General features: G+C 46.5%; 1 protein-coding gene across 6 annotated transcripts in view; it reads right to left on the reverse strand.

Moving 5' to 3' along the window:
- The window catches only part of EIF4E2 (eukaryotic translation initiation factor 4E family member 2), a 46,563-nt gene that overhangs the window by 9,771 nt on the left and 12,427 nt on the right, over positions 1-24,365 (reverse strand). For 5 of the 6 annotated variants that reach the window (XM_070944997.1, XM_070944993.1, XM_070944995.1 and 2 more), the window contains 3 exons: positions 14,591-14,695; positions 12,465-12,617; positions 10,045-10,181 (listed from right to left, as the gene is read on the reverse strand). In XM_070944997.1, coding sequence (XP_070801098.1) covers positions 10,045-10,181; positions 12,465-12,617; positions 14,591-14,695 — 395 coding nt within the window. The remainder of the gene's footprint in view (positions 1-10,044; positions 10,182-12,464; positions 12,618-14,590; positions 14,696-24,365) is intronic. The other variant, XM_070944996.1, reaches the window with a different exon arrangement.

Consider the following 24,365-nt stretch of genomic DNA (forward strand, 5'->3'; position numbering starts at 1 on the left):
CAGACTAGCTATAGACTAGCCATGCCCAGTTCTTGCAACTGTTCTTCATATGTTTTAGCCTCCAGTCCCCTCATCGTCTTGGTTGCTCTTCTCTGAAATCCTTCTACCGTCTCAGAATAACTATTATTCTACAGAATAAAAGAGTAACATAGTTGGAAGGGGCCTTGGAGGTCTTCTAGTCCCACCCCCTGCTCAAGCAGGAGACCCTATATCATTCCAGACAAGGGCTTGTCCGGTCTCTTCTTAAAAGCCTCCATTGATGGAGCAGCCACAACTTCTGGTGGCAAGCTGTTCCACTGATGAATTGTTCTAACTGTCAGGAAATTCCTTCTTAGTTCCAGGTTGCTTCTCTCCTTGGTTAAGTTTCCATCCGTTGCTTCTTCTCCTGCCTTCTGGTGCTTTGGAGAACAGGTTGAAACCCCCCCACCACCTCTTCTTTGTGGCAGCCTTGCAACTTTCCAAAGTTGAGGAAAAGGAAAATTGGTTGCCTATCACCTCTCCGACCAATACTGTCAATTCTGTCTGAATATAAACTGCCCTCTTATGTTTCCTAAGCTGGTGCAACATGCAGGCTGTTAACCAGACACACACACCCCAAAAAAAAAAAAAAAAAAATCCATGTTTTCTGACCCCTCCAAGGCTTGGCACAACCTGGGCCAATGCATCATTTTGCAAGCTGCACACAAATCCGTTAATAGAGCCATTTTTTGATTGGGAAGGGGAGAAGAAAAAAAAAAAAAAGCCAATTGCTACCAGTCACGGCTTGCTTTAAATCTGCTTTGCTAATGACACCCACAATAAACATAAAAATGCGCTCCGGCTATGTACCGCCAAAGTGCTTTCCGATAAATCTCAGGGAATGGGTCTAATGGGGCGGCTGCTGGGGCTATTTTTCTTGCTGATGGGGAAAAGGAAAGGAGGTGGGGGGGGGGAGGATGAGATCCAGCCTGCCTGCTTAGCAAAGCTAGACAAATGGGAGAGGGAGGCACCGGAGATGGTCTCCACTGATCACTCCTGGTCATCTTTCTTCATCTCCTGGGTCAGTTTCTTCTGGTTGCGGAAGGAATAGAACGTAACAAAGTTACGGGTGGGACCTTGGAGGTCTTCTAGTCCAACCCCCTGCTCAGGCAGGGAAACCCTATACCAGTGATGGCAAACCTTTTCGGCACCGAATGCCCAAACCGGAACGTGCGTGCATGTATGTGCGCTGGAGTGCCGGAAATCCGAAGACTAGCTGGTCGGACCACACATACCTGTTTTGGGGGCATTTTCCAGGCTGTTTTCGGGCCGTTTTTTGGGCCATTTCCCGGATGGGTTTTTTTGGGCCGTTTTCAGGCTGTTTTGGGGCCATTTTGAGGGCTGTTTTCTGGGCCATTTTTTGGGCCGTTTTCAGGCCATTTTTGGGCCGTTTTCAAGCTGTTTTGGGGCCATTTACAGACCATTTTGGGGGTGTTTTCAGGCCATTTTTGGGCCGTTTACAAGCTGTTTTGGGGCCATTTACAGACCATTTTGGGGGTGTTTTCAGGCCATTTTTGGGGTTGTTACCTGGGCCATTTTTCAGGCCTTATTTGGGCTGTTTTTGGGCCGTTTTCAGGCAATTTTTGGGCCATTTTCAGGTCATTTTGGGCCTTTTTTCTGGGCCATTTTTCAGGCCATTTTTGGGCCGTTTTCAGGCCGTTTTGGGGCCATTTTCAGACCATTTTGGGGTGTTTTCAGGCCATTTTGGGGGTTGTTACCTGGGCCATTTTTCAGGCCTTATTTGGGCTGTTTTGGGGCCGTTTTCAGGCAATTTTGGGGCCATTTTCAGGTCATTTTGGGGGCTTTTTTCTGGGCCATTTTTCAGGCCATTTTTGGGCCGTTTTCAGGCCGTTTTGGGGCTGTTTTCAGGCTGTTTTGGGGCCATTTTCAGACCATTTTTGGGGTGTTTTCAGGCCATTTTTGGGGTTGTTAACCTGGGCCATTTTCAGGCCTTATTTGGGCTGTTTTTGGGCCGTTTTCAGGCTGTTTTGGGGCCATTTTCAGGTCATTTTGGGGCCTTTTTTTCTAGGCCATTTTTGGGTTGTTTTCAGGCCGTTTTGGGGCTGTTTTCTGGGCCATTTTTCAAGCTGTTTTCAAGCCATTTTTGGGCCATTTTCAGGCCATTTTGAGGACTGTTTTCCAGCTGTTTCTTGGGCCATTTTCAGGCCATTTTCAGGGCCATTTTCCAGAAACCAGCTGGTGACGGTGCGTGTGTCCACAGAGAGGGCTCAGCGTGCCACCTCTGGCACACGTGCCATAGGTTCGCCATCACGGCCCTATACCATTTCAAACAAATGGTTGTCCAGTCTCTTCTTAAAAACCTTCTCAGGCCAGGCGAGGAATGACTGGGAGGGACGGGGCCAGCCAGTGGTGGGATCACCTGACAGGGAGCCACAGCAGAGGGCCCAAAGAGCCGCATGCAGCTCTGGAGCCGCAGGTTGCTGACCCCTGAACTAGACATACACAATTCCAGGAACCGTTCTTCATATGTTTTAGCCTCCAGTCTCCTGGAGTGGGATGGCACAACTTGCCAACTAGCCACGGCCAATTAAATCCAACAAATTAACTAAATGGAATTGACACACAGCGACCTGTGAATGTCACAAAAATAAAAAGTTTTTCAATTATTTTAAAGAATTAACATATTTTTTAAAAAACTCTTTTCATTTTTGACATCCGCATTCCCTCGCGTCCTTCCTCTTGTATCTTTTCGTTCGTGATTCGATCTCAACATTTTCCTTGAGATTAATGTAACTCTTGTCCCGTGGCGAGTTGTCGCAGACTCCCGGCTGTCTCCTTGCTTGCAGGCTAAACGCTCCCTTCCCAACAGCAACAGAGCTCCCGTTGCTGTACAGGAAGTCCTCGACGTACGACCGCAATTGAGCCCCACATGTCTGCGGCTAACTGAGACAGTGGTTCAGGGAGCTTTGCCCCGTTTTACGACCTTCCTTGCCGCAGTTGTTAAGTGAATCTCTGCAGTGGTTAAGCTAGCGACACAAATAACTTGGGACAATTTGCCAGGGGGAGGGGGAGATGGGGAAAGGAGGAGGCGTGGGGAGGAGGGCAAATGAAAAACTAACTCTCCACTACAGACAGATGACCATAATGTCTGGGTTGTAAATCTCTGGGTGAACTTGGCACACATTATAAAGCCTCACCATACAAAGTGGGTGTCCATCTGTCCTGGCTGGGCCATTGGTTTTTAAGATTGCAATAACCGCTTTAATTTGGATTTTGCAAAGGCGGCATTGGGGGAAGGGGGGGCACTGGCAAGTCGAAGGGGGACTACGAACCCCATAAGCACCCGGGAAGCCTGGCCCGCCACAGGGAACGTCCCGCAGATTCCTTGCCTCTGAGCTAGCCTTCCAAAGCAGAGCAGAAATGATTAGAAAGCCACTTGGAGTGGGGTGGACGTACAGGTGAGGAATTCCTGAGACACACAGCAGCTACGGGCACAGGTAGTCCTCAACTTACAGCCGTTTGTTTAGTGACTGTTCAAAGTTACAACGGTACCGGGAAAAAAAAAGTGACTTATGGCCATTTTTCACCCTTGCGACCGCGGTAGCATCTCCAGGGTCGTGTGGTCAAAATTCGGAGCACGCGCTCACGTTTATGACGGTCGCGGCATGCGATCCCCCTTTTGCGACCTTCTGACGAGCGAAGTCAATGGAGGAGTTCCGATTCACTTAACAACCGTGTTACTAACTTAACAACGGTGGTGATTCTACTTAATACAGGTACATTACAACAGTTCATTTAACAGTTCAAAATTACGACGGGACTGGCAAAAGTGAGCGATGACCGTTTTTCACACTTACGACCGTTGTAGCATCCCCATGGTCACGTGATTTACATTCAGATGCTTGACTCACATTTATGACGGTGGCAAAGTCCCGGGGGTCACGAGATCCCCTTTTGCGACCTTCTGACAAGCAACATCAACGGGGGAAGCCAGATTCCTTTAACAACCGCATCACTAACTTAAATTACTGCAGTGATTCGCTTAACGGCCGTAGCAAGAAAAGGTCGTCAAACGGGGCAAAAGTCACTTCACAAATTTCTCGCTCAGCAAGAGAAATTTTGGGCTCATAACTGTGGTCGTACGTCGAGGACTACCTGCATTCAAGGTATAAATCAGGACGTGGTGGAAGGATTGGGGATTAGAAAGCCAGCAGCTGAAGAGCCCATTAAAATGATCTACGGAGCATTTTCTACACATTCAGCCAATTTTTCTTCCCGAATTAACCGCGGAATTGGGATTTCTCTGAAGCCGACCGTTCCGAGGAAATTCCGGAGGCTCTACAGACCTAAAAGGAGCAAGTCCAATTGACTCCCTTCTTGTCCTGGTGCTCTTTTTTTTCCTTCAGTGTTTCCTTATTTGGGGGCCAAATTGGTTCCGTGCTGAAAGCGGCTAGAATTACACGGCTGAAAAGGGAGGCTGACAGTTATAATCAGCCATGGGGGGACGGGGGATATCTCGGGCACAGCCAGCTGCACAGCCAAATTCGCTTTCCGGGCGATGAGCCTCTCCGTGCACTGATTTCCGCGCTGGTTATTTATTTGATGGCATTTTGCCGAACACATGTCGGCTGGGCTGTTCCAGATGTGCTAGAAAGCGATGCGCATCCTATGCAGGCAGGATGGCTTCAGCCACCCGCAGGCGTTCGGGGAGCGCACGGCTGGGGAAGGCTTGAACAGGTGGGCGCCACCGGAGTGGTGGCCGAGCACCCAAATGTTCTGAGCTGCCAGTAACCGATCCGTTAATAAATCTCCTTTCCTGTTAAGTAGGCAGTTTCCCTCCGTTTCTGAGCATCCCTCTCAAATCTCCCTTCAGACAACCAGAAGTCTGCAGCTATGCTTAGGTTATTTATGAAGTATTATGGGGGGGGGGGATTTGCTCCATTTTCAATCTGTTTCTCCGGCGCAAGGGGATGCTGCAAAGAGCCTGCGGCTGCATTGAAAGCAGGAAATAGTGTGTGCCTGTGTGCATTTCACCATTGATCTAAAAAGCCCAGGAAATGGAAGAAACAAAGGAACATTCAGTTCGGCTCTACCTTCCAATGGTCTGCCTACCTTTGGTTTGACACCCCAAATTTGCCGATACCGCGTCTCCCTAAAATAATATATACCGTTGTACGACATATACGTGCCCCCCCCCATGAATAAACTAGGCTGCAAAATCTGGGATGGATGCCGGATTGCAGCAGAGAGAATAATAAAAGGTATAAAACCATAAAACCCCAAATGTGGACGGAATTCCTGCTTTGTCTGCACAAGCCTCCTCAGTCTGGGGAAAAAAACAAAACAAAACACCATTGCAACTGCTCTCAGTGTACGGCGACCTCCAGGGGTGTCATCATCATTAGCTGGGGGAACCTTGAACACAATGTCTAGTGGAGCGGATGGAGAGAACCAAGAGGGACCTACCTACCCCCTTCCTCCACCGCACCGGTGCCTAATTTCTGCTGGTGAGTCATTGCAAGGGAAGGGAGGGAGAGGGAGAGAGGGAGGAAGGCAGGCAAGCAGGAGGGAGGGAGGGAGGAAAGAGGAAGGAAGGGAAGGAGATGGGAGAAAGAAGGGAGGGAGGGAGGGAAGGAGTTAGGAAGGGAGGGAGGAATATGGAAGGAAGGAAGGAAGAAGTGAGTGAGTAAGGAAGGAAGGGAGGGAGGGAGTTAGGAAGGGAAGGAGGGAGGAAGGAATTATGAAGGAAGGGAGGGAGGGAGGGTATAGAAGGAAGGAAGGAAGGAAGGAAGGAAGGAAGGAAGGAAGGAAGGAAGGAAGGAAGAAGTGAGTGAGTAAGGAAGGGAGGGAGGGAGGAGTTATGAAGGAAGGGGGGGAGGGGTATGGAAGGAAGGAAAGAAGGAAGAAGTGAGTGAGTTAGGAAGGAAGGAAGGGAGGGAGGGAGGGAGGGAGTTAGGAAGGGAAGGAGGAGGAAGGAGTTATGAAGGAAGGGAGGGAGGACTATGGAAGGAAAGAAGAGGTGAGTGAGTTAGGAAGGAAGGGAGGAAGAGAGGAGGGACAGAGAAGGAAGGAAGGAAGGGAGATGAGGGAAGGAAGGAAGAAAGGGAGGGAGGGAAGGAGTTAGGGACGGAGGGACGGAGAAGGAAGGGAGGGAGGAAAATGGAAGGAAGGGAGGGAGTGAGTTAGGAAGGGAGGGAGGGATGGAGAAGGAAGGAAGAAAGGAAGGGAGGGAGATTGGGGGAAGGAAGGAGCGAGTGAGTTAGGAAGGAAAAGACGGCAGGAGGGAGAGACAGAGAAGGAAGGAAGGAAGGGAGATGAGGGAAGGAAGAAAGGGAGGGAGGGAAGGAGTTAGGGACAGAGGGATGGAGAAGGAAGGGAGGGAGGGAGGGAAATGGAAGGAAGGGAGTGAGTGAGTTAGGAAGGGAGGGAGGGACGGAGAAGGAAGGAAGGAAGGAAGGAAGGAAGGAAGGAAGGAAGGAAGGAAGGAAGGAAGAAAGGAATTTCTCTCACTGGAATTTGGGGGTTCAGCTAGATTGCCAAACCCCCAGGTGGAAATCTAACCCAGTGACCAACGCTTGGCCAGCATTTTCCTCCTCCCGTGTAAGGAAACAGAAGAAGACGATCAGCCCCAAGGCAGATGGACTCAGTTATAGTGGACCTGGTTAGGGACAGAGAGTCCTGGAGAAAATCTATCTATGTGGTTGCTAAGTGTCAAAAATGACCTGATGATTAGTCAACCAATCAATATAATTACAAGTAGTCCTCGATTTACGACCCCGGAGTCCGGTCGGAGCTGAAGAAGCTTCTTGGATGAGAAGCTAAACATCTTCAAGAAAAAAAACATAGTCCAGTTGCCTTTTGAAAAAAAAAAAAAAAAAAAAAAAAAAAGCATTTTTGGGACAACCATGAGAATCTCCCTAAACAATTGAGCCCAACATTTCCATTGCTAAGCCAGACTGTTGTTAAGTGAATTTTGACCCGTTTTACAACTTTACTTGCCACCATCATTATACAAATTGCTGCCACTGTTAATACAAGTAGTCCTCGGCTTACAACAGCTCATTTAATGGCCATTCAAAGTTATAACGGCAATGAAATGATTTAGGACCGTTTTTCACACTTACAACCGTCGCAGCCTTCCCCGTGGTCACATGATCAAAATTCAAATGCTGGGCTGACCGGTTCATATTTATGACGGTCGCAGTGTCCCGGGGGGGGGGGGGGTCATGCCATCATCCCCTTTGGCTACCCTTCTGACAAGCAAAGTCAACGGGGAAGCCAGGTTCGCTTCACCACCGTGTGACTAACTTAACAGTCACAATGATTCACTTAACGACGGTGGCAGGAAACGATGGTGGCAGGGCAAAAGTCACTTAACAAACGTTTCACTGAGCAGTGTCACTTTTGGACTCCATTGTGTGGTCGTAAGCCGAGGACTACCTGTAACCCGGTTACGGTAAGTTGAGGGCTTTTGATCTGATCTTACCGGAAAATTCTTTTTGGACGTGAGGGAAGCGTCCTGTCAGGGAGAAGATTCTACCCCATTTTACTCTCCTCAGGGTTGAATTTTATTTTCGGTCCTGTTTTGTCTCTTTTACTCCGATTAGTATTTTTTTTCTTTTTTTAACGTCAGTCCTCATGATCCGACCGGCCTCTTTTGCTTACAGAGCATTGAGGTGTTTTTCACATTTTTCACGCCAAGCTCTTGAATAAGTGGCAATCTTTTATCATTTGGCGAGAAAATAAACGTCATCTTGAATGGTCTCCTCTGGTAAACCAGAACAGCCTTCTTTTAAAATACCGCCGTCTCCTCCATATATTACTATCCTCTGTTCTGGTTAAAGAGCCCTTGTCACTGAAGGAGCTGGGGGAAATTTAATATACAGCATTTGTAACGCTCAGAAATCATTTGTGCCGGCGCAAGTCAATTTACATAGTGCCTTCTTGAGAGCATTTATAAATCTTAATGGGCTTATAAATCCTCGTTAGTTTTTTGTATTTCAATTTCCTCCAGGAATGCAGAGCGGTGGTCACGCTACGTTATTTTTTTTTTCTCTTGCCGTTTTTGCCTCCCAAACGCGAAGAATGTTAAAAGTTGCCAGCCTGGTGACTATGGGAAATTCGAGTTGTGTAAGGCAGAGGCCTTCAAACTTGGCCGCTTTGAGACTTGTGGACTTCAACTCCCAGAATTCTCCAGCCAGCATGTCCAAAAAAGCAGAGCTGGCTGGAGAATTCTGGGAGTTGAAGTCCACAAGTCTCAAAGCGGCCAAGTTTGAAGGCCTCTGACATAGAGCATAGCTGGCTGGAGAATTCTGGGAGTTGAAGTCCACAAGTCTTAAAGCTGCCATGTTTGAAGGCCTCTGACATAGAGCATAGCTGGCTGGAGAATTCTGGGAGTTGAAGTCCACAAATCTTAAAGCTGCCATGTTTGAAGGCCTCTGACATAGAGCATAGCTGGCTGGAGAATTCTGGGAGTTGAAGTCCACAAGTCTTAAAGCGGCCATGTTTGAAGGCCTCTGACATAGAGCAGAGCTGGCTGGAGAATTCTGGGAGTTGAAGTCCACAAGTCTTCAAGCGGCCAAGCTTATCTTAAAAGTGCCGAAGTTGTGAAATGCTGGCTTAGAGATAGCTTAATGCAGATAGCCCTCGACCTACAGCAGTTCATTTAGTGACCATTCGAAGTTATGACGACACTGAGAAAAGTGACTTATGGCCATTTTTCACACTTACGACCGTTGCAGCATCCCCGCGGTCACGTGATCAAAATTCACACACTTGGCAACTGATTCATATTTATGACGGTTGCAGTGTCCTCGGGGGGGGGGGTGTCATGTGATCCCCTTTTGCGACCTTCTGACAAGCCAAGTCAAGGGAGAAGCCAGATTCACTTAACAACCGTGTTTACCGACTTAACAACTGCAGTGATTCACTTAAATGATTGTGGCAAGCAAGGTCGTAAAATGGGGCAATTTAACAACTGTCTTGCTTAGCGACACAAATTTCGGGCTCCATCGTGGTCGTTAAGTCAGAGACTATCTGTATAAATGTCAAGTTCCTGATGGTATGAAAGGCCATAACCGATTCCCTGCCTGTCAGTCAGAAAGAAGTGAAGGAGAATTCAGAAAAAGTTGTCCTAGGACCGTGATGGCGAACTTATGGCAATTGTGCCACGGCTGGCACGCAGAGCCCTCTCTGCGGGCATGCAAGCCGTCGCCCAGCTCAGCTCCACCGCACATGCGTGTGTGTGCACCTCCCACTGGCCAGCTGATTTTTGGGATGTGTGGGGCACACGCAGGAGATGTGCAAACATGTGCAGGGGGGACTCGTGTATGCGTGGCAGGGCAGGGATAGTGCACGGGGGCAGGGGCGTACCCCCCATCCCATTTTTGGGCCCAGAAGGCTGTAGGAAGGCCTGCTAGGCCCAAAACGGGGGGCGGGGGGTGTCACATGTGCATGCACTTGGGGCTGGGGGGAGCGGGGGGCAGTGGTGGGTTGCCCCCGGTTTGGACCGCTTCTATAGAACCGGTAGTAAAACCGGAGGGAGGCTCCGCCCACCCACTCCAACGTCATCAAAACGCTTCTGCGCATGCGTGCGAGCCGGTAGTAAAGGTAAGTAGAACCCATCCCTGGCGGCGGCGGGGGGGGGTATCCTGTGTGCATGCACAGAGGTGGCATGGATGGTCGTGCACGCATCCACGGGGGTGGTGGTGGAGCGGGGGGGGTTTGCGTGCGTGGGGGGGCAGGGGAGCAGTGCGCGCCTTGCATTATGGGTGCCGGCACGTGCGCTTTCGGCACACAACGAGAAAAAGGTTAGCTATCACTGTCCTAGGATCTCTGGGGCAGAGCACATTCCTGAGGGGAGCAGTCACAGTTCTGCTCTTCAGGATACAGAGCTTGCAAATTGCTGAGCTAGGGGGTTCACAGCCCTGACGAGACATCCCCCCCCCCGCAACAGAACATGCACACATTACGTTTTTGGGTTCAAGCAACCTTCGGCCCGTAAGGACACAGAACCAAGCGCATTCCAGCAACCCGCCAGCCCTCCCCCCTCGCCGCAGCACGTACTTGATGCTGTCCGTGTGCGTTTTGTACTCCATGATGGTGTTGGGGGGAAGGTTGAGGACTCGTCGTAAGGTGTCCCTGATCCGGGCCGTGGTGGCCTGGTCGCTGGCCGTCTTGTTCCATATGGAGATGATGTCCTCCTGCAGGGAGAACCGTCAGGAGACGATGAAAAGAGGACAGCCTTTGGGGCGACCATGACCTGGATGGCTGAGAATCTCTACAGACTTTTAGCTATAAAATTTGGGACCCTTGGAATGATGTGGGAGTAGGAATGGATTTCCAGAGGAAAAATTGCAGACGACAGGAACCATTTGACTCCTTAAACACGGTCACTCATGCCCTCGTCACTTCCCGCCTGGACTATTGTAACGCTCTCTACATGGGGCTCCCCTTGAGGAGCACTTGGAGGCTCCAACTGGCGCAGAGTGCGGCCGCGCAGGTGGTTATGGGAGCAACGTGGCGCTCCCATGTAACACCTCTCCTGCGCGAGCTGCACTGGCTCCTGGTGGTCTTCTCCCGGGTTCACTTCAAGGTTTTGGTTACCACCTTTAGAGCGCTCCATGGCTTAGGGCCTGGTTATTTACGGGACCACCTCCTGCCGCAAACGGCCTCCCACCGGCTGGTACGCTCTCACAGAGAGGGACTCCTCTGGGTGCCGTCGGCCAAACAATGTCGGCTGGCGGCCCCCAGGGGGAGAGCCTTCTCTGTGGGGGCACCGACGATCTGGAATGAGCTCCCCCCGGAGATACGGAGGATCCCGGATCTGCGCACCTTCCGCCGCGCTCTCAAGACCTTTTTATTTCACCAGGCTGGTCTGGCCTAACCTCTCCCATTCTCTTTTTAATGTAAATTTTAATTTGTTCTTAACCTGGGGTTTTAAATTTGTCTTGGGCTAAATTGATTTAATTTGATTTTACTTCTGCTCTTAAATTTTTGTATTCTATGTGTTTTATCTTGTGCCTGTTCACCGCCCTGAGTCCTTCGGGAGTAGGGCGGTATACAAATTAAATAAAATGAAAAATGAAATGAAATGAAATGAAATTTGCACCACTCAGGTGACCCCGAGGACACAGGTAAACTTCCAGGTGCTTCAATGACTCTCTAAAAAGGATGCAAATGACCAGCTGTCTGCAAGGAGTAGATAAATCCTTCCATTCCCCCACCATCCGGTCAGAGCTGAAGAAGCTTCTTGGATGAGAAGCGAAACGTCTTCAGAGAAACAACAAAAGAAAGTCCAGCTGCCTCCTGAAAAAGCTCCTTTGAGACTCCAAGTGGCCTCAACAACTCTCTTAAAGGATGCCAATGACCAGTTGTCTGCAAAGAATATAAATCCTTCCATTCCCCGCCATCCAGTCAGAGAGTCAGCATTCCAGAAAAACCCCAACTCCAAGTAAAGACTCTGACGCAAGCATTTTTCAAAGTTCTACCCTGTTTCCCCTAAAATAAGACATCCCCTGATAATATTGATAGTACAAGGGTTTAGTGCACCCTGTTATTAACACAGCTGCCTGCAATTTCTGCTGGTTCGAATCTCTCCAAGGCTCAAGGTTGACTCAGCCTTCCATCCTTTCTAAGGTAGGTGAAATGAGGACCCAGTTTGTGGGGGCAATAAGCTGACTTTGTATAAAATATACAAAAGAATGAAGGCTATTGCTTAAAGCATTGTAAGCCGCCCTGAGTCTCCGGAGAAGGGTGGCATATAAATCAAATTAAAAAAATAAAAAATAAAAAAAAATAAGGCCAATTGGGCTTTTGAGTACATGCATTAAAATAAGCCCCCCCTGAAAATAAGCCCTCCCTGAAAATATTTAAACGCATGTGCAGCCAGTCCCTGCCATTTACTCTGGTTTCCTCCACGCGCCCCAAAATAATAAGACCTCCCTGAAAATAAGGCCAAGCGCTTATTCCGGGGTTCAAAAAAATATAAGACAGGGTCTTATTTTCGGGGAAACACGGTATTTACTAGAATAGGTAAACTGGCACATCTGGGAAAACCCGAATCTTGAGAGGTCCGGGTTTTCCTTCAGTAAGTCAACCCTCCCCAAAACCATTCCCCTTCTCCTCAGTCGATCGCATGCTCCAATCAACGTCCGTCCCTTCTCGACTCAGCACTCCGACCACTCCTTCTCCAGATGCAGGATCGGCCTGACCTTGACCGACAGGAAGAATGATATTCTGTCTAAATTCAAAACCCTCAAATAAATCCCCCCTCCTACTTTCCCGCACATGAGAAGGTGGCAGCATGGAAGCTTCCGGCTTAATATAGTTTCCAAAACTGACACAGAGCCGAAGAAGCTTCTTGGATGAGAAGCAGAAAAAAAAAACAAGGAAGTCCAGTTGCCTCTTGAAAAAGCACCTTTGGGACAGGACAGCCCTGTGGTCAAGATTGGCAGCCATCCCCCGTTAACCCCCCGGCGACTCACCTGGAAACGGACGGAGACGACGGCCCCGCAGATTTCTTCCCCCACCATAAATTGTTCTCCCAGCATGGCCAGAATGAGGTTCTCCCAGCACCGAGATGCGAGGCCCTTTCGCAGGCGGATAATCCACTTGCCCCCGTTCTTGTTGGCATCGTCCTGGGAAGAGGGAGAAGGAGAAAATTAATGGTCAACTTAACAAGGGCTTGAGGGTTAAGGTTGCAGAGAGCAAGGATGCTGTACTGATGGGGTGGGGGGGTCTGTGACAAAAGAAGACAATTCTTCTGACAGTGGGCAGGACAAGAAACAACGGCTGGAAACTAATCAAGGAGAGAAGCAACCTGGAATTAAGGAGAAACTTCCTAACAGTGAGGACAACTAACCAGTGGAACAGCTTGCCACCAGAAGTTGTGGGTGCTTCATCACTGGAGGCTTTTGAGAAGAGACTGGACATCCATTTGTATAGGGCAGTGATGGCAGATCTTTTCGGCACCGAGTGCCCAAGCCGGAATGTGCATGTGCATGCACCAGAGCGCCAGAAACCCAAAAACCAGCTGGCTGGCATGCGCATGCCTGTTTTTTGGCCATTTTAGGCCATTTTTAAAGCCGTTTTTGGGCCAAAAACAGCCCGAAAAACGGCTCGAAAAACAGCCTGAAAATTGCCTGAAAGCAGCCTATTTTTTTGCTGTTTTGGTCCGTTTTTTTGAGCTGTTTTCCGGCGCCCCGGCGCCCGTGAAGACCAGCTAGAAACCGGCTCTATATGCCACCTCTGGCATGTGTGCCATAGGTTCGCCATCACGGGTATAGGGCAGGGGTGGGTTCTAATTTTTTTTACTACTGGTTCTGTGGATGTGGCTTATTTTGTGGGTGTGGCTTGGAGGTCATGTGACTAGGTAGGCGTGGCTAGCTGGTCAGGATCATTTCTGGAAGGTCCTCACACTTACAACCAGTCCTCGCACTTACGACCCGACTCATTTGTTTGCTTTTAACACTGAGGACGGCTCTTTGAAGCCCCGCGGCAAGAGTTTAAACAGTTTTTTTCCCTCTAGTCATCAGCTGGGACTCAGGAGGCAGCAATAGATTGGGGGTGGGACCAAATAAAAGGTAAGAATAACGTGGCGGGGTGGGGGAGTGGGAGGGCAGGGGGGGACGAGAACCGATTTGGTGACATCATATCGTCACCTCTACTGGCTCGGCCGAACCGGACCGAACCGGGAGGAACCCACCACTGGTATAGGGTCACTATTTGAATAGAGGGACGGACTAGACGACTTCCAATATCCCTTCCAGCTCATTCACTCTATTCTATTCTTCAACAGAAGACGTGTCTATTCCCTCTTTTGCAAACTTGACGTGTGAAAGTGGGCGGCAGTTCCTATAAACAGCACCTGTTTACGGAGAGCCGGTTTGGTGCAGCGGTTAAGCTGCTGGCTGAGAAGCCAGGAAACCGTTGAGTTTTAGTCCCGTTTTCGGCACAAAAACCGGCAGTGTGACTGTGGGCCAATCACTCAGAGAGGGTGAGTTCTAGTCCTGCCTTAGGTATGAATCCCAGCTGGGTGATTTTAGGCCCATCACCAGGAGGTGGTGAGTTCTAGTCCTGCCTCAGGCATAAAAGCCAACGGGATCACTGTGGGCCAATCGCTAGGAGATGGTGAATTCTAGTCCCGCCTTAGCGGGAAAAACTGGCAGGGTGACTTTGAGCCAATCACTAGGAGGTGGTGAGTTCTAGTCCCGTCTTGGATACGAAAGCTGGCTGGGTGACTTTGGGCCAGTCCCTCTCTCTCAGCCCAATCCACCTCACCGGGTTGTTGTTGAGGGGAAAATAAGAGGGAGGAAAGAGTATTAGGTAATGTCCGCCATCTTGACTTCCTGATAAAGTAAATGAAGGTAGATGAAAAATCGAACCAATAATTTATAGGCCAGAGCATTCTGAACCAATGCAGTGTGGAAACCTTGGCAGGATCGTTGGCCAAAGGCTCCCCCTTCCCACCAAAGAAAATGGGTGAAAAACGGATGAACAACGGGGAACAGCGAGAGCATCCCGACAGACTACAGAATGGGTTTGAGCCCGGCTTACTTCCACAGCAGAAATGTCAGTCCCAGGAAGCAAGCAAAGCTCGCCTCAGACTCACCTCCCACATCGGCTTAATCCCTTCTTTGAAAAGATGGAAGTCGCTGTGGCCTGTCAGGTCCCCAGGACGGACCATGTGGCTGTAAAACCGCCAGAACTGTTCCACCTGGAAGACATTCATTTGTATATATTTATTTAGTGCATATAGGGACGCGGTGGCTCAGTGGCTAAGACGCTGAGCTTGTCGATCGGAAGGTCGGCCGGCAGTTCAGTGGTTCGAAACCCTAGTGCCACGTAACGGGGTGAGCTCCTGTTCCTTGTCTCAGCTTCTGCCAACCTAGCAGTTCGAAAGCAGGTAAAAAATGCAAGTAGAAAAATAGGGACCACTTTTGGTGGGAAGGGAACAGCTTTCCGTGCGCCTTTGGTGTTGAGTCATGCCGGCCACATGACCACGGAGATGTATTCGGACAGCGCTGGCTCTTCGGCTTTGAAATGGAGATGAGCACCACCCCCTAGACTCAGGAACGACTAGCACGTACGTGCGAGGGGAACTTTTACCTTTACCTTATTTAGCACATGGCATATCGTACATATGGACTTGCAATACCTACAGCTAAGTGAGACAGCTGTTGAGTGGGGTTTAACCCCATTTTACGACCTTTCTCGCCAAAGTTGTTTAAGTCAATCGCTACAGTTGGTAAGTTAATACAGGCAAGTCCTCGACTTACGACATTGTCAGGTTTCAGTGTCGTCTCAAAATAAATTGCATTTCCAAACAATTTGATGAATCTTTGATGAAATCTTTCATTTATTAAGCACGACAATCTGTCCCTGATCATATCGTAGCCAACATTGACTTCCTGACCCCAAACCTTCCCTTTCTGTTCCCCAATTCTCTGCGTCTCATTGGCCATCTTCCAAATCACTCTCCCCATATCTACTACTTCAGCTCCCAGGAATGTTCTCCCTCCCATCTCATCTCCTAGGGGATATTATCTTCAGGGAAAATAAGTAGGTGAAAAGTCAAACGTCCTCTTGCCAGCTGCCCCCCCTCTTCTCCTCCTCATGTCAGCACTGGAACGAATGTAGTTTGGAGTGCTGACAGACGTTTCATTTAGTGAGCGTTCAAAGTTACAGTGGCACTGGAAAAATGTGACAAGTTTTTCACACTTGCAACCGTTGCAGCATCCTGAGGTCACATGATCAAAATTCAGACGCTTGGCAACTGACTCATAGTTATGACGGTTGCGGTGTCCCGGGGTCCTGTGATCACCTTTTGTGACTTTCTGACAAGCGAAGTCCATGGGGAAGCCAGATTCACTTAACAACTGTGTTACTAATTTAACAAGTGCAACAATTCGCTTAACAACGGCGGCTAGAAAGGTCGTAAATTGGGGCAAAATTCACTTAACAAAGGTCTCAGCAACTGATATTTTGGGTTCATTTGTGGGTCATAAGTCGAGGATCACCTGTATTGGGGGTCACTGTAGGGGCAAATGATGCTCTTATTTATTTCTCTTCACTTTTGTCATTGGCTAATGTGACAACTAAAATAAATAAATTAAATAAATAAATGAAAATAAATAAATGAAAATAAATCTAATCAGTTTACATGGTCAGAGAGAGAAACTTAAACATCAAGCCAATATGCACAAATCATATCATGACCAAAAGTTACTAAGATCATCAAAGAGGAATTCTTTATTATTATTATTGATTTTATTTTATAATTTTATTTTATTTTATTTTATTTTATTTTACTGGGTTTAAAGATTACACCAATCATGAAGGAACAGTGCAATTTCCTCCATAATTTGGACTAAAAGCAATCCAAGAAAAAGGAACAAATCAACATTATTATTATTATTATTACACAACCCACATAAAACACTGAAAATTAATCAATGGTTAATTGCAGTCCCATTCTACAAACTATCACAGACAATCTGGCTGCTTTAAATAACGAATCTGTTATCCCAGCCAGACGAAAAAAGATAACAGATGCAGAATTCATCTGGTTTCATCAGCATCGCCATCGATCTATGATAAGAATCTCCATAAAAAATATCACAATATGGCTGGGTAGGAGCAAGTGACTGAACTGTTTAGCTCCACAGAATTCTGATTCTGTAAGCAACTACCTTCCTGGATCTGCCCTCTGGAATTGTCCATGGTTAATATGTCAAAATATGGTACAGATAGTCCTTGATTTACAACCATTCACATAGCCACCTTTCAAAGTTATGACGGCAGTGGGGAAAAAAGTGACTGAGGATGACCATTCCTCGCACTTACTACAGCTGCAGCATGTATGACAGTTCCCAGGATCATGTGATCACCACTGCAAACTTCCCTTGGCTGGCTTCCAACAAGCAAAGTCACTGGGGGAAGCTGGATTTGCTTAATGACCAGATGATTCACTTAACAACTGCAGTGATTTGCTTAAGAGTGGCAAAAAGGCTGTAAAATCAGGCACAACTGATTTCCTTGCTTAGTTAACAGAAATCCTGGTACCGATTGCGGGTGTAAGTTGAGGACAAATTGAGGCAAGGTTTTACACCTGGGCAGGAAAAATCAAAAGTACAAGTACAGATTAGGCGAAACCTGGCTCAAAAATAGGAATTGTGAGAGGGACCTCAGAGTCCTAGTGGACAATCCTGTCAGCATTCTGATGCTGCCATAAAAAGACAAGGCTTGACTTTTCACCTACTTATTTTCTCTGTAGATAATATCTCCTAGGAGATGGGATGGTGGGGGGAACATTCCTGTGGGGTAAGGTCAGAAGCTGGGGAAACTGACTTGGAAGATGGCCAATGAGAAGATGAGAATTGGGGAACGGAAAGGGAAGGGTTTGGGGGTCAGAGGGTTAGTATCGGCTACGACAAAGTCGTAGGGGGCCAGATCTGTCGTACTCAATAAATGGAATATTTCAGCAAAGATTAATTGTTTGGGAGTGCAATTTATTTGAGATGACATCGAAACCTAACAAATCCCTTAAACCTGAGCCAGCAGTGGGTGACAGCAGCAGTGGTGAAATCCAAATTTTTTTACTACCGGTTCTGTGGCTGTGGCTTGGTGGGCGTGACAGAGGTGGTACCAGAGGTGGTATTTGCCGGTTCTCCGAACTACTCAAAATTTCTGCTACCGGTTCTCCAAACTGCTCAAAATTTCCGCTACCGGTTCTCCAGAACCTGTCAGAACCTGCTGGATTTCACCCCTGGGCAGCAGCCAAAAAAACGTAATACAATCCTTGGTTGTATAAACAGAGGCACAGATCATGTGAAGTATTAGTACTGCTCTATAAAACCTTAGTAAGGCCACATCTGGAATACACGCATCCAGTTTTGGTCACCACGATACAAAAAAGATGTTGGGACTCTGGAAAAAGTGCAGAGAAGAGCAACAAATGAGCAACAGATGATTAGGGGACGGGAGGCTAAAACATATGAAGAATGGTTGCAGGAATTGTGTATGTCTAGTTTAAGGAAAAGAAGGACTAGGGGAGATACGATAACAATCTTCCAGTATTTGAGGGGCTGGCACAAAAAAGAGGGGGGTCAATCTATTCAGGACAAGAAGCAATGGGTGGAAATTAACCAAGGAGAGAAGCAACTTAGTACTAAGGAGAAATTTCCTGACAGCGAGAACAATGAATCAGTGGGACAGTTCCCTCCAGAAGTTGTGGATGCTCCAACACTGGAGAATTTTAAGATGAGATTGGACAACCATTTGTCTGAAGTGGTATAGAATTTCTTGCTTGTGCAGAGGGTTGGACTAGAAGATCTTCCAACTGTGTTATTCCATTATTTCTGAATCCCAATCAATTCCTAAAAGAAGGAAAAAGGGGAAAAATCTAGAGTCCAGCAGGGATATATACTGCGCTCTCTAAAATTACACCTCTCCTCTGCGCGAGCTGCATTGGCTTCCGGTGGTCTTCCAGGTGCGCTTCAAGGTATTGGTTCTCATCTTCAAAGCGCTCCATGGCTTAGGGCCCGGTTATTTACAAGATCACCTTCTGCCACCGATAACCTCCCACCAGCCAATACGCTCCCACAGAGAGGGTCTCCTCAGGGTGCCGTCGGTCAGGCAATGTCGGCTGGCGACCCCCCGGGGAAGAGCCTTCTCTGTGGGGGCACCCGCCCTCTGGAATGAGCTACCCCCAGGGATACGACTGATCCCGGACCTCCGGACCTTTCGCCGGGCTCTGAAGACTTTTTTATTTCAGCAAGCCGGGCTGGGTTAAAAATCTTTTAATTGTTGAATTTTATGGGTAAGGGGTTTTAAATTGGGGGAAGCCAATATAAATTTAATTTTGTTTTTATAGTATTTTAATGTTTATATTGTATGTTTTTTAATTTTGGCTGTTCACTACCCCGAGTCCTTCGGGAAAGGGGGCGGTATAAAATTTTTTAAAAATAAATAAATAATAAATAAATAAAATGAAGAGAAAAAATGAAACGTGACTGGGATATGGAAGGGGAGGCACATCATCCCAAAAAAAAAAAAAAAAAAGTCCTATAAGATAAATCACCAGAAACTGTAGGAAACCCCGTCAGGAAAGGTAAAAGCGCTAAAAAAAGCTGAGGATACCAAACCAATATAAAGGATTACTTTGGATACGTTCAGAATAAAAGACAGCATAGATCCACTGCGAGGAAAAAGGGCAAATCGGTAAAAAGGCAGAACTGCTTAAATCTTATTTTATGTCTCTCAGAAAGGAAATGTAGCCCTTGTCCCTAAGGAAGGAGGACAAGTTAAGGGTTAGAGTAGAGTAGAGTAGAGTTAGAGTAGAGTAGAGTAGATAGAATAGAATAGAATAGAATAGCAGAGTTGGAAGGGACCTTGGAGGTCTTCTAGCCCAACCCCCTGCTTAGGCAGGATACTCTACATCAGGGGTCTCCAACCATGGCAACTTGAAGACGTGTGACTTCAACTCCCAGAATTCCTCAGCCAGCTTTGCTTTGCCCTACTCCACTTCAGACAAATGGTTATCCAACATCTTCTTAAAAACTTCCAGTGTTGGAGCATTCATAGCTTCTGGAGGCAAGTTGTTCCACTGATTAATTGTTCTAATTTAAATGAGGTTAATTTAAATGAACAGGGCTAGAGGAGAGTGAGAAAGAAAGGTTTCCCACCCCCCATTCATTTTTTTTTTCTCAGTAAGGCTAAAGAATTTGAAAGAAAATAATAAATTTTGCAAATAAAAATGCGTGACAGCTCATAAAGATTACTCGGTGCAAGTAGAAGTACACATTCTTTCCCTAGCAAGGAAGATAAAGCAGGAATGGTTAAGTTGATTACTTTATTTAAAGAGGAAAATAGGTTCTTATTTGGATATCGCTTCTGGAATTTGTGCTTGTGAAGAAGCAAAAAAAAATATATATGAAACTTTGATCTTGGTTTTTGTTGATTAGAAAGATTTGGTGTTATAGAAATGGCTGGTTATATATTAATGTGTAAAAGCAAAAAGTTGAGGTCGGAGCGCGTGTATCTTGTGCTGTGCTAGGAAGAGAGCCTTCTCTGTGGGAGCACCCGCCCTCTGGAACGAGCTACCTCCCGGAATACGGCTGATTCTGGATCTCCGCACTTTCCGTAAGGCCCTGAAGACGTTTTTATTTCAGCAAGCCGGCCTGGCCTGAATAGGTTTTAGGGGTTTTTTAATTGTATCGCTAGGGGTCTTAAATTGGGGCGGCCGTTTAATTTAATTTATTTTTAATTTTTTTAACTTTTATACTGTATGTTATTTTAATTCTTGGCTGTTCACCGCCCTGAGTCCCTTCAGGGAGAAGGGCGGGATATAAATTTAATAAATAAATAAATAAATAAATAAATAAATAAATAAATAAATAAATAAATAAATAAATAAATAAATAAGAGTTGGAAGTCAATGCCCCCTTTTCTTTCTTTTTCTCTTCCCCCTTATATCTCACACCCCCTTTTCCCCGTTCCCTTTCCCTCCCTTAATTTCCTCTTTTCTTTTCTTTTTTTGCATTTTATATAATAAAATAAAATAAAGAAGAATGAAGGGATTGAATGAACAGGGCCAGATGGATTACAGAATACGGAAGGAACGAACAGGACCCCTTCTACTAAACTTGGAGGATTCCTGAAAGATGACAAAGCCACAAAAAAACTGGGAGAGAAGGAGGATGATCCTACCTCCAGGAGAGAGAAGATAATAAGTCGTGTCCGCTTGACATTTGTTCTGGGCAGGACCTATGAATGTATTATGAAATATCATGCTTGATATTCAATGATCCATTCAAGCGTCCTGCCCAGAGCAGTCCTGCCCGTGATGGGCTTGTCGAGTTGGAATACAGGCAGTCCTCGGCTTTCAACAGTTCATTTAGTGACCGTTCAGAGTTACAATGGCATTGGAAAAAGTATCTTAGGACCCTTTTTTTCACACTTACAAGTGTTGTAGCGTCCCTGAGGTCACATGATCAATGGCCGGAAGTTGGCAAACGGGCTGTTTCCGGCCTCCGGGGGAGTGGGGAAGGCTGTTTTCGCCCTCCCCAGGCTCCTAGAAAGAGTATGGGGAAGGCGAAAAATGGGCCCACCCTGCCATCACGTGCCAAAAACGGGGAGAGCGAGAGGGGTGGCGGGGTGCATAGAATGATGGGTGTGGGCACGCGCGTGCATGACCCCCCCGTGCTCCCCCCCCCCGCTTTTGGCACGCGATGGCAAAAAGGTTAGCCATCACTGTCCTATCCTATATCCTATCCACTATATCCTATCCACTCCTATCCTATATCCTATCCTATCCTATCTTCTACACCCTATCCCAGGGGTCGGCAACCTTAAACACTCAAAGAGCCACAAAAGTCCTAACTGGAAGCCCCCCCCCCCATTCAATTCTGGAGCCAACCGGAAGTCCCGGTTCCCCCACCATAGAGTCTCCTCCTAGCACGGCGTCCTTTTTCCTCTACCTGTCCTAACCAAAAGTCCTATCAATTGTGGAGCCAACCAGCGACAGGGAGCTGCAGCAGAGGGATGAAAGAGCCACATGTGGCTCCAGAGCTGCGGGTTGCTGACCCCTGCCCTATCCTATCCTATCCTATCCTATCCTATCCTATCCTTTCCTTCCTTCCTTCCTTCCTTCCATCCATCCATCCATCCATCCATCCATCCATCCATCCATCCATCTATCTATCTACCTATCTATCTATCTATCTACGGTATCTCTCTCTATCTATCCATCTCTATCATCTCTCTCTCTCTCTCTCTCTCAATCAATCATCTATCTGTCTGTCTGTCTATCTATCTATCTATCTATCTATCTATCTATCTACGGTATCTCTATCTCTCTATCTATCCATCTCTCTCTCTCTCTCTCTCTCTCTCTCTCTCTCTCTCTCTCAATCAATCATCTGTCTATCTATCTATCTATCTATCTATCTATCTATCTATCTATCTATCTATCTATCTATCTATCCTATCCTATCCTATCCTATCCTATCCTATCCTATCCTATCCTATCCTATCCTATCCTATCCTATCCTATCCTATCCTATCCTATCCTATCCTATCCATCTCCTATTCTATTGCTGGAGAGAAAAGTTCCCTGAGGATGGGCTCCAGCAGCAGTCCAAAGGCTGGGAAGATAAAACCTCTTGTCCTGGTGACCCACCCAGATCGGATCCTGGAACATTACCCTGGGACACGTCTATTATTCGCCTTCCTTCATCGTTAAAAAGACTCCTGCTGCCGGGGTCTTCAGCAGATGTTGCAAGCATCTGCCAGCCGTTCCAGAGAGTCCTGCTGCCCTCTAGGGACCAAATCTTATTTCTGATTAAATCTTAAGAAGGTTGCCCGGTAAACCTCCCAAACAGTATTTACGTAACCTTCTACTTCTACTGTCTAATGTGGCATTTCGGTGAATCAAACTGGTTTGGTAAGATTTTCTTTCTTCTTTCTTCTTTTCTTCTTTTCTTTCTTTCTTTCTTTCTTTCTTTCTTCTTTCTTTCTCTCTCTCTTTCTCTTCTTTCTTTCTTTCTTTCTTTCTTTCTTTCTTTCTTTCTTTCTTTCTTTCTTTCTTCCTTCCTTCCTTCCTTCCTTCCTTCCTTCCTTCCTTCCTTCTCATCTTGCCAATTCAAACTGCAACAGGCAAACTCATCTTTCCTACTCAAACTCTCATCTTGCTTATAACACAAACTACAAACCTCGAATTACAAGTTTGTTTAGTGACCGTTCGAAGTTTTACGACGGCACTGAAAAAGGTGACTTAGGACAGTTTTTCATACTTACGGCCTACTTATGAACTCGAATGCCATCAGAATTCGGACGCTTGGCAATTGGCTCGTATTTATGACCTCTGCTGTGTCCTGGGGTCACATGATCCCCTTTTACAACCTTCTGACAAGCAAAGTCAATGGGGAAGCCGGATTCACTGAACAACCGGGTTGCTAATTTATCAACTGCAGTGATTCACTTAACAACTGCAGGAAGATAGGTCGTACAGTGGGGAAAATGTCTCACTTAACAACAGGAATTTTGGACTCCATTGTGGTAGTAAGTCGAGGAGTATCTGTACAGTATTTATGATCATGTATCACAATATGTTAATATATTTATTTATTTTATTTTTATTTGATTTATATGTCGCCCTTCTCCGGAGACTCAGGGCAGCTTACAGTGCATTAAGCAATAGCCTTCATACTTTTGTATATATATTTATACAAAGTCAGCTTATTGCCCCCACAAACTGGGTCCTCATTTTACCTACCTTAGAAAGGATGGAAGGCTGAGTCAACCTTGAGCCTGGCGAGATTCGAACTTACAGTAATTGCAGACAGCTGGTGTTAATCACAATGCTTTTAGTCTGCTGAGCCACCAGGCCCTGGTACATATACCACGTTTCCCCAAAAATAAGACCCCGTCTTATATTTTTTTGAACCCGAAATAAGCACTTGGCCTTAGTTTTGGGGAAGTCTTGTTTTGGGGTGCGTGAAGCAAGACGGGGCTCCTCTTGCCGTCTTACCTGATTTCCAGCTCTGTGTTTAAATATTTTTGGGGAGGGTTTATTTTCGGGGGGAGGCTTATTTTAGCACATGCGCTCAAAAGCCTGATTGGGCTTATTATCAGGGGATGTCTTATTTTCGGGGAAACAGGGTATTTATATTTATTTGTATACAAAGAGAAACCTGAATTGGTCAAACTAATCTCTTTTTTAAATTTAAATTGTGATTTGTATTGTGTTTTTACCTGGCTGTACACCGCCCCGAGTCCTTCGGGAGAGGGGCGGTATAGAAATAAAAATTATGCTTATCCTTATCCTCTGAAAATTCACATCATGTTTGTGACACAAAACTTTTCTGGATACTTCACATCAGAGGAAACAAAAGTTGTTGGACTACAGAACCTATCCTGTCTGATGGGATCTGTATAAGCTGATTATGCAAGCTAAAGCTGAGAGGTTGTGGAGTTTATCGACGCTGGAACAGCCCACATTGGTTGGGCACACCGCAGAAACATTTCTTTGTCAGCTAAAATAAAAATTTACAATTTAAAGGCAACAAATAAGAACTCAAATGAAAGATTTTACCCATCAATTTAATATTCATTTATAAAATAAAATTGAGCATCTTGCACAGATAAAACTCCATAAAAGCTGTAAAGGGAAAAAAACACTGAAGTAGTACCTTTTAATAAAAATTAGTTTGTCGGAAAAAATGCTACCAGACTCCTGATTATTTTTTTCCCAGATTAACAGGGCTCTCCTATAAGAGGAGAAACCCATTTGCATATAGGTTGGGTTATGAAGTGCTTCATATGTGAGAGCCAGTTTGGCTTTCTGGTTAAGACATCGGCGTAGAAACCAGGAGATGGTGAATATT

The sequence above is a fragment of the Pituophis catenifer genome, unplaced genomic scaffold (genome assembly GCF_029215685.1).
Source record: "Pituophis catenifer annectens isolate HBS135680 unplaced genomic scaffold, rPitCat1.0.hap2 SCAF_6, whole genome shotgun sequence".
NCBI classification, from domain to species: domain Eukaryota; kingdom Metazoa; phylum Chordata; class Lepidosauria; order Squamata; family Colubridae; genus Pituophis; species Pituophis catenifer.